This window comes from Panulirus ornatus, chromosome 23, assembly GCF_036320965.1.
Source record: "Panulirus ornatus isolate Po-2019 chromosome 23, ASM3632096v1, whole genome shotgun sequence".
NCBI classification, from domain to species: domain Eukaryota; kingdom Metazoa; phylum Arthropoda; class Malacostraca; order Decapoda; family Palinuridae; genus Panulirus; species Panulirus ornatus.
The window spans coordinates 7,727,264-7,738,255 of record NC_092246.1 but is presented as its reverse complement, the minus strand read 5'-3'; the positions used below and the strand labels follow the sequence as shown (position 1 = coordinate 7,738,255).

Genomic DNA, 10,992 nt, shown 5'->3' with positions numbered 1-10,992 from the left:
TAATTAATATTTAACTACAATTTTGATTGAATCATTAATATTTTTGTTGTGAAATAGATAGAAATTATACATTATATTCATATACATATATGATAATTTCATCACAAGGAACTTTTGAATTTGTTAGAATTTTGCTTTTGATTCCTTCCGAAAACATATGATCATGTAAACATGTAAATTTCTATGTACTTTAAACTAACCGAAAACATATGATCATGTAAACATGTAAATTTCTATGTACTTTGGTAATTGATTAACATGCATAGAATTCATATGAACAAAATGTTTTATCAACAAATTAGAATAAGATTCATACATGTAGATGCTTGCCTTGTTCTAGAATATTTTTTCCTCTCGGTACAATTGCAGCCTTTTTTTTTTTTATAATCCTTTTGTTTCCCATAGTTCAAAATTTAGAACCATCTGTTCTGTTAAGCTCTACACAGAAGCAAAGACATTACAGGTTAAACAAATATATTTAGGCTTGTCAGAGACCTGAGACAGAACACAGTCGGGAATCGCATAAACCCACAAGACTTGCGAATGCGACTAGAAATGGAGAGAAGAAATAAAAGCATGATTGATTGATTGACTTTATTCAGGGGCCCTAGTACATCATGATAGGTATACACGTGTGCAATACACCACAATAAGGTACATAGTAGCTTCCATTACTAGGCGAGTAAAGTTTTACAAACGTATTTCCAGTAGGGTCCAGCATGGAATGGAGAGGAGCGATCATTAAGATCCATGTTCATACAGTGAGTCCCTTGATGACAGGGTCTTCTCGCTCATGGGTTGTGTTGATGAGCCCTGCCACGACCATAGAAATCCCAGGTATGTTAAGTGATGAACATTACAGACTAAATTTGACGTAAACAAACGCAATTTGACTACAGGAGTTAATGGTAATGACTAGGAACTCAAAGATCGAGTTAGAGAAAGTTGATTACATGAGACATAGCTTACTAAAGAGATTGGATCTCATCTGTTCTGTCCAGAGGGACGCATGATAGCAACGGAGGAAAGATAATAAGAGGAGGATTGGTCCTCCTGATAAGAGACAAACGTGAATTTTAAGAAATATAGACACTTTGTCCATCCCAACAACATATAATGAAAGGAGTAACTACAGGAGTGGAGTGTAAAGTGGTGTTGATTATGTAAAATCTTCCGGAGAATCTTAACGAACCAGTCATGATGTATTCACAAGCCGACCAGGGTTAATAGCATGGGTTCGAACCCTAGTTGCAGAGATGAGTAGGCCTGGGAAGGGAGTCAGTTGTTGTTCGCCGATGATACAGCACTGGTGAATGAGTTTGGAAGAGTGTGTGAAAGGAGAAAGTTGAAAGTAAATGTGAATAACAGCAAGGTTATTAGGTTCAGTAGGGTTGAGGGACAAGTCAATTGGGAGGTAAGTTTGAATGGAGAAAAACTGGAGGAAATGAAGTGTTTTAGATATCTGGGAGTGGATTTAGCAGCGGATGGAACCATGGAAGTGAGTGTCACAGGGTGGGAGAAGGGGCGAAGGTTCTGGGAGCGTTGAAGAATGTGTGGAAGGCGAGAATGTTACCTCGGAGAGCAAAAATGGGTATGTTTGAAGGAATAGTGGTTCCAACAATGTTATATGGTTGCGAGGCGTGGGCTATTGATAGGGTTGTTGTTTGGAGGAGGGTGGATGTGTTGGAAATGAAATATTTGAGGACAATATGTGGTGTGAGGTGGTTTGATCGAGTAAGTAATGAAAGGGTAAGAGAGATGTGTGGCAATAAAAAGAGTGTGGTTCAGAGAGCAGAAGAGGGTGTGTTGAAATGCTTTGGACATATGGAAAGGATGAGTGAGGAAAGATTGGCAAAAAGGACATATGTGTCAGAGGTGGAGGGAACGAGGAGAAGCGGGAAACCAAATTGGAGGTGGAAGGATGAAGTGAAAAAGATTTTGAGCGATCGGAGCCTAAACATACAGGGATGTGAGAGGCATGCAAGGAATAGAGTGAATTGAAACGATGTGGTATACCGGGGTCGACGTGCTGTCAATGGACTGAACCAGGGCATCTGAAACGTCTGGGGTAAACCATGGAAAGGTCTGTGGGGCCTGAATGTGGATAGGGATCTATGGTTTCGGTGCATTACACATGACAGCTAGAGACTGAGTGTGAATGAATGTGGCTTTCTTTTTTGTCTGTTTTCCTGGCGAAACAGCATATTCGTCTCAGATGTTCCCAGGAGGCTGGGAGAGGTTGTGGTGGAGGAGGTGGAGGGGTTGTGGTAGACTGGTGGAGAGTGGTAGTGGTGATGGAGGATTGGATGTCTGACGTAGTGTTGGAGAGTGGGTGGGTGATCGGTGTTCATAGGGTCGTGTTGGAGGACTAATAGAGAAGGGGTGATGATGGAGGAACGGTGGTGTTGGAGGGTTTGTGAGGGAGTAATATATTCCCCCCCCCCCCCTCATTTACAAGGTAAATACAAAGACATAAAATTCTTCCTTTATTAAAAATACAACCACTGTATCCTCATCTGACTAGATCTGGTGTGTCGCGCCTCTGTCCTATGAGGGACGACACTACAAGACGAGGGGGCGCCCCGCCCCCCGGGGCACGCACGAAGGGAACACACCACCCCCAAGGGTAAGGGTCAAACCCAGTGTCAAGGTCAACCCCGGGGGGTGGGGTCAAGGTTTAACCCCCGGGGTTTCAAGGTGGAGGAGCTAAGAACGAACACCTGACTGAGGCAGGGAGTGTGCGGGCGGGCTGAAAGGCTAGGGTACTGTGGAGAGAGAGAGAGAGAGAGAGAGAGAGAGAGAGAGAGAGAGAGAGAGAGAGAGAGAGAGAGAGAGAGAGAGAGAGAGAGAATGCATCTGAAGACGAGGGGGTCTTTGGGATGTACGGCCCTGGGGGGTGGGGTTGACAAGAGGAGCTGGGTGGTGAGTGAGCTGTGCCTACACACACACACACACACACATACACACACATACACACACACACACACACACACACACGTCTGCTCACTGGCTGCTTGTCATGCCCTTCCTCTTGTGGCCAGTACCTCCTCCTTCAGGCAGAACCACCGCGAAGACCCTGTTCCTCAGGCGGGTGTGTGGATACGAATTCTCCTCCTCTTCGACAGCTGTATGAGATCCTACCTTTCATTGAGTGTACTTTCCCCAGCCAACATTTCTCGTGTCTTATGAGGGACCCAGATTGACTGTAAGTCAAATTATGAGGAAAATATCAACCAGGTTGCTTAGTTTTCCTCATTTTAGGGGCGTCCCGAAGTTTAGCACACAAGTAAACATGAGAAGGAGTCGTAACTTTCCCAGGTCTGGTGGGTGACGTGGATCATCCCCCTCATTATGAGGTCCTCACACACACACACACACACACACACACACACACACACACTCCCCACTCCCACATCTCCCTCATCATGAGGTCCTCACACACACACACACTCCCCACTCCCACATCCCTCTCATCATGACGTTCTCACACACACACACTCCCCACTCCCACATCCCCCTCATCATGAGGTCCTCACACACACACACTCCCCACTCCCACATCCCTCTCATCATGACGTCCTCACACACACTCCTCACTCCCACATCCCCTCATCGTGACGTCCTCACACACCCACACACTCCCCACTCTCACATACCCTCATTATGAGGTCCTCACACACACCCCCACACCACTCCCATGGTGGCTCTGACCTCACTCAGTGACTGCCTCCCTCCACCCACAGTAATGTCCTGGCTCCACTGTGGGATGCCCAGATCCCAGCCCCTCTGTGATGAAGACTTGATTCACCTCCTGACCTCCTGACTCATCTCCCTAGTGACATCCTGACCCATCTCTCCAGTGGCACCCTGACTCATCTCTCCAGTGGCACCCTGACTCATCTCTCCAGTGACATCCTGACTCATCTCTCCAGTGGCACCCTGACTCATCTTTCTAGTGACATCCTCACTCATTTCCCTAATGACATCAGATTGCACTCTGAGACGTGCTGATTCATCTAGTTCCTGTATGCTATTTTTTACTCCACTCCCTCTGTGACCTACTGATCTCCGCTCCCTCTGTGACCTACTGACCTCATCTCTCCCTGCGACCTCATCACCCCCACAGCTTTCGCCGCCTCACGTGAAAGCATAACTTCCCAGTGGACGTAACAGGTAACATCAGAGCTTTGCCCGAAACAACACCATAGTTCCTCGTACATTCAGTGGTCACCACTTGAGCCACATTCAGTGGTCACCACTTGAGCCACATTCAGTGGTCACCACTTGAGCCCCATTCAGTGGTCACCACTTGAGCCACATTCAGTGGTCACCACTTGAGCCACATTCAGTGGTCACCACTTGAGCCACATTCAGTGGTCACCACTTGAACCACATTCAGTGGTCACCACTTGAACCACATTCAGTGGTCACCACTTGAGCCACATTCAGTGGTCACCACTTGAGCCACATCTAACATCCATCAGTCATGCACACATACCCTTGTGTGAGGTATAGCCTCACCTCCCCAGTACCAAATCTACGACCCTAACCTCCACTTGGTTACACTTACATACCAAGTCACTGGGTTTGCCTTGGTTACACTTACATACCAAGGCACTGGGTTTGCCTTGGTTACACTTACATACCTAGGCACTGGGTTTGCCTTGGTTACACTTACATACCTAGGCACTGGATTTGCCAAGTTTTGGAGGATAGTTGGAGAACAAGAGGAATTTATTCTTTCTCTCTCTCTCCTCACCTGGCGAGGATGATGACTGTTACCAGAGTGGTCGTCTTATAGATTGTCAACTTGTAACGTAACCTTGGTAACAGCATGGATAACAAACACTCTAGTCTCGTTACAATGGTGAGGCTATGCCATCATAAATGCTTGTCATGTGTGTGTGTGTGTGTGTGTGTGTGTGTGTGTGTGTGTCATCAATGCATCAATGGCCAGTGAGTACCAGTGTTGACATCCAACCATCAACTGTTTCATTAATGTCATACGAGCACAAACGCTGGGTGGCGTCTACTACAGCCATGGACGTGAAACATGTCTTCTCAAAGACCCCGAGGTTTGCGCAGAAGTGGTTCAACATTTGTCGTAAATAAGTAAATTATTAGAGTCCCATCTTAAATTTGTTGATACCTCCCGTATAATAATAATTCTCCCTCCAACAACACCACAAACACTGTAAATAACAAAGCTAGTGTACAATGGAAACATGACACATACAAACGCATCACAAAAGTTCAATAAATATCTCAGTAACATTTTTTTGTAACATCAAATGTGCGGTGGACAATGTGTGAGGCACTTATCGGACCTTGTGTTGTCATGGCCAACACACACACACACACACACAAACACTAGTGCGTCACCACAGTTCCCCATCAGACACTTGAAACTTTCCAGTTCAACACCGTGCCGGCAGTCCTACACAGAGGTCTCCCGGTGTGGCCTTGCTGACCATCGGTCGACTCACCTGGTACACAACATACGAGACACGTGAAATAATCTCACTAACCTCAACAATCAATACAATGGAACACATTTGGACATCGAAGACCACACTATATGCTACCATGGCAGTGACAATGTGTTTGAACTTTTGCATACAGTAGCCAAACTGTGTCTGGCCTCGAGCATATACATATATATATATATATATATACACATATATAAAGCTACTAAAACATTATCAACAATGCTGTACAAAACTTGGCATAACACTTATATTCTAACTTGACTTGGGGATATCTACACACGAGGGGGAAAATAAAAAATATCTATACAAAATCTTGTACATCAATGGAGGAAATATTAAGCCATTTGACTTCCTGCCTTCTTCCACGACCTGTCACATTTTGTCTTGTCTTACACGTAGTGTACACAAAACATCCTCTCGAAAAAAGCCCTTCACTGTAATGTCTCTGAAAATACAACGTTCAAATGCATGTCTTCGAGGCCAAGGATTTTCTAACTTGTCCCCATTACGTTACTAAGACATCACACAGTCAATATCATGTTCCTCCTCAGAGAATAAGTACAAAATACACTACTGAGAGAACTACTATAAAACTTAGAAAGTTCCTTACATTTGGCGACCTCAGATAGCTGCAATCATCTAGTGATCAATCTACTATCGAAGAAAAATATCGTTTCTGTGGACCAGTGAATATGTGGATGTTACATTGTTCCGTCTCTCCCAACTCCACCAAGTTTTAAGGTCGTGCACTTGAAGCACATACGAAACCCAATTTCTTTAACCATTTCTCTGATTTTTTTTCTTCTCTTTCGACGAAGACCACTTCACTCTCATACCTAACACGTTTCTTGGACTGGCCTTCATAGCTGTCTCTCATCACACGAACACAAGTGGATGAATTGTAAGATTTCATCTTGTCCACCACACGTCAGGACACCACTGAATGTAAAACTCACACAAGACGTGTTCTTCTGATATGATTATCGCTACGGAGATGGGTATATGAGATGCCCCATTCGCGGGGTATGGTCATTATAATAATACCTCAAATCCTTCCCAACGTCTTAACTTAACATGATTGTCTTCACATCTTAACCTAGATCACTGATTCATTTCATGTCTTCACAGACGTGGTCGATTATCTTCAGATTATCTTCACAGACGTGGTCGATTATCTTCAGGTTAGCTTCACAGACGAGGTGGATTATCTTCGGATCATCTTCACAGACGAGGTCGATTATCTTCAGATTATCTTCACAGACGTGGTCGATTATCTTCACAGACGAGGTCGATTATCTTCAGATTATCTTCACAGACGAGGTCGATTATCTTCACAGACGAGGTCGATTATCTTCACAGACGAGGTCGATTCAGATTATCTTCACAGACGTGGTCGATTATCTTCAGATTATCTTCACAGACGAGTCGATTACTTATATGTGTCTGATTTTCTTGAAACATCTAACATATATAACTGGTTATTTGCACACCATGATCTATGTGCCTAACCTCCACCAGCATATCCTGGTACACACACACACGACAGGTTTCCCTCTGTGGCATGTCACTCACGACATGACGTACACAGCTGACCTCCTACCTGACATGGTCATGCACAGGGCAAAGGTCCTATGCAACAGGAGAACAGACATGACTGACCCTCACATCATAGCACATATATGACTGACCAACACATTATAGCACACATATGACTGACCCTCACATCATAGCACACATATGACTGACCCTCATATCATAGTACACATATGACTGACCCTCACATCATAGCACACATGACCGACTCCCACCACATCATCAAGGTACACATGACTGACTCCCTCCACATTGATCTTGCACATAATCTTAACTTTCATGTTTGGCTTCCCTTCTTCCCTCCCTCCTTCCTTCTCTCCTCCTTCCTTCCTTCCTTCCCTCCCTCCTGTACATCTTCCGTCACTGGGTTAATCTTGATCGTCTTCTTCATGAGCAGGGCTGGAGGTCTTGTCCCCGTGTGAGTGCGGAGAACCTGATGGGGGAGGAGCCCTGATGAACGATAAGGTCCCTCAGACAACCAACGAAGGCCCTTTGGAAGTGCCCCTCCGTCCCGTAGCTCACCGAGACCTTCCCAGGGAAGCCACCTGCAAAGAACATGCACGTTGACGTCCCTGCAGTACAACAGGTGGTAGGAGAGACGGTAAAGGGAAGGAGGTCAATTTCCTACAAGTCAGAAGGGATTTATTCCTGGGTTTTCAACACAGCGCGGACACTCTGCCGACTCTGACCAGATGTGAGCCTGGGCACACCCGTGATGGAGTTGTGTGTTTAAGGCACTGGAACGCTGCTCTACGTGGCCCTCATAAACACGAAACTGTTCCTGAACGATGTACAAAGACGTGGAAGGATATTGAGATAAGAGAGGGATTGGGTCAGGGTGGAGACTATACAACAAAACCAAGGGAAAAGTGTGTACACTGATCGCATCACATATGTCGACATTCGTAAACACAAGCAGATGCCTCCTGTCCGTCCATCTTGTAGGGAAGGACTGAAGTCGAGATGATGAAGTTACAGTTAGATGGAAGGAGAAAGAAAGAAAAGTCAGCAATCTCCTTCTCTACTGAGGAAGACATAAATGCAGAGCTTAAGCTTGGTAGGTGTACAATTGTACAGCAGGGTGGGGGATGGAGAGGACTAAGTGTACAAGATCAAGTGTACAGCAGGGTGGGGTGGTGGAGAGGACCAAGTGTACAAGATCAAGTGTACAGCAGGGTGGGGTGGTGGAGAGGACCAAGTGTACAAGATCAAGTGTACAGCAGGGTGGGGTGGTGGAGAGGACCAAGTGTACAAGATCAAGTGTACAGCAGGGTGGAGTGATGGAGAGGACCAAGTGTACAAGATCAAGTGTACAGCAGGGTAGGGGGGATGGAGAGGACTAAGTGTACAAGATCAAGTGTGCAGCAGGAGGGAAGGATAAGTACACGTAAGAAGAAGATATGGTTAAGTGGATTTGTTAGAGTCAATCATGCAGGAAAACTGACTCAGACGTTTGACCTTAACTGGATGTTTGACCTTAACTGAACTTTGAAGACTGTTAAAGAGATGGCGAAACAAGTAGAGGGGAAAAAAAATGTCATACGAAGTTGTTAGGAAAGCTATGATCATTTGAAGCAACAGCTTGTTCAGTGGTACGTGGTCTGGCCAGTGTGTCGAGGGCACACTGCGACAACGGGAGCTTTAAATGGGTGAGAGAGAGAGAGAGAGAGAGAGAGAGAGAGAGTCATGGGACCATTCTAACAATCATACCCGCTCATTAATCACGTCTCGTACCATTCTAGGCCACATGAGTCCCCCCTCATGACAATGGTCCGGGTCTGTCATGACGTTTCTTACCACAGGTTCGTAAGAACCAACTGTACAAGACGAGTGGCCATCGTACGTACGTCTATTGATCCTGGAAGCACTAGTCACCTACCGACGAAGATGAGGCCGTGAGGGTCATTAATCTGGGTGTAGGTCCCGGGCGACGACGTCTTGTGATGATCCCCGTCCAGGAAGATGGTGACCACTGCGCCGGTCCGTGACACCACTAGGCTGTGCCACCGGCCGTCCCTCACGCTCCCTGCCAACACCACACAGAACCATGAGTGTTGTCATAGTGATTATCACAAAGGGAGGGGCACTACTTCTCCTCCTGCTCCTCTCCTGCAGGAGGATGTCACAAGGGAGATGTAGTGACTTCAGGAAAGAAGTCTTGAAGACTATCGTCCACCTCCAAGACTGACTTCGTGAGACATGTTCATCAAAGACCCAAGGTATGTATGTCTTGATGGACGTCGCGAGCAAGATGGGAGACTGAAAGATGTCACTGAGTGGGCAGATCTTACTGACCTGAGAAAGATGTCACTTGGGAAGATGTTGCTAATGAGAAATATCAACTTGAACATCAACAAACATGATGTTTACAGTGAACACTTAGTGACGTCAATGAAAAATGTCACACGAAAAAGTATCAGAAACTGGAAGATGTTGATATATATATATATATATATATATATATATATATATATATATATATATATATATATATATATATATATATATATATATATATATATATACGAACAAAGTGCATATGAACGCGCACCTTCATAGAACATGCAAACCTCCAACAGCCAAGATCGAACCCGGGACCCACGTGCAACAGGCGGGAGTGCTACCGCTAGGCTATCATAGCCTAACGGTAGCGCTCCCGCCTACTGCACAGGGGTCCCGGGTTCGATTCTGTCTGTTGGAAGTTTGTTATATATATATATATATATATATATATATATATATATATATATATATATATATATATATATATATATATATATATATACAGATGACTTTGCCATCTTCTAACCTGCACAACATGATATATCTCTAACAATACAGGAGAGATGGGACCGTATCGTAAGTGACTCACTAGACGTGGCCAGATGACCAATGCCACCACCTCCCAGGTGCCAGACGACCTTAATACGGCCACCAGACACTCCCACACCCAGGAAGTCCTCACCAGGAGCATCGACCTGTGCGTGGACGAGAAGTAACCTTAGATATGTGTACGTTACACCAACAAAATGTTATGGGAATGTGTGAGGCAAAGTTACTCAGGACAGATGATGAAGACGAGCAGTCTTGCTCCTACCTACACTGTCTTCTGAGAGGAAGCGTGATTGGGATCATTGTAGTAATTAATGTATCAATTATTACTTATAGATGATTTATTGATAACGTAGTCATAGCAAGATATAACAGACTCTGTGAAGCAGATGACACTTAAATGGCGGGTGGAAGGGAGAGAGAGAGAGAGAGAGAGAGAGAGAGAGAGAGAGAGAGAGAGAGAGAGAGAGAGAGAGAGAGAGAGAGAGAGAGAGAGAGAGAGAGAGAGAGAGAGAGAACGAACAGTGTGGGAAAGATGATATGAAAACAAATATACAACTATGCATGACTTAACAAGGGTCATTAGTGAGTGAGAGGAAGTGGTGTAAGTTACAGGCATAACCTGGCTAAAGTTCCACGACACTGTTGTATAGACACGTTCATCAGACGGGAGGAGATAACATGTGTTAGACCGAAGCCACCCCCTCCCTCCGTCATTGAGGTCTGCCACAGTAAGGTCCATCCATCCCTGACACACAAGACACTACTGTGCAGTGTGGCTTTTAAATGTGGTACGTGATATTATAGTGAAAAGCCACACTGCAATGCTACGTGTATGTTACATGCAAGACCTCACATCACAATGCAGTAAATGTCACTGTCATATTACGTTACATACTATATTACATACTACCCTCACACCTCACACCACACTGTTCATACTACCCCTCACACCTCACACCACACTGTACATACTACCCTCACACCTCACACCGCACTGTACACACTACCCTCACACCTCACATCACACTGTACATACTACCCTCACACCTCACACCACACTGTACATACTACCCTC

At 45.1% G+C, this 10,992-nt stretch overlaps 1 protein-coding gene across 1 annotated transcript in view; it reads right to left on the bottom strand.

The window, feature by feature from the left end:
- Positions 1 to 7,414: 7,414 nt before the first annotated feature.
- Positions 7,415 to 10,992, bottom strand: part of eys (eyes shut) — a 36,933-nt gene continuing 33,355 nt past the window's right edge. Inside the window, exons 25-27 of the mRNA XM_071676539.1 lie at positions 9,955 to 10,060; positions 8,962 to 9,108; positions 7,415 to 7,627 (exon numbers count right to left, since the gene is read on the bottom strand). Of these exons, the coding sequence (XP_071532640.1) occupies positions 7,470 to 7,627; positions 8,962 to 9,108; positions 9,955 to 10,060 (411 nt within the window). The 3' untranslated portion in view covers positions 7,415 to 7,469. The remainder of the gene's footprint in view (positions 7,628 to 8,961; positions 9,109 to 9,954; positions 10,061 to 10,992) is intronic.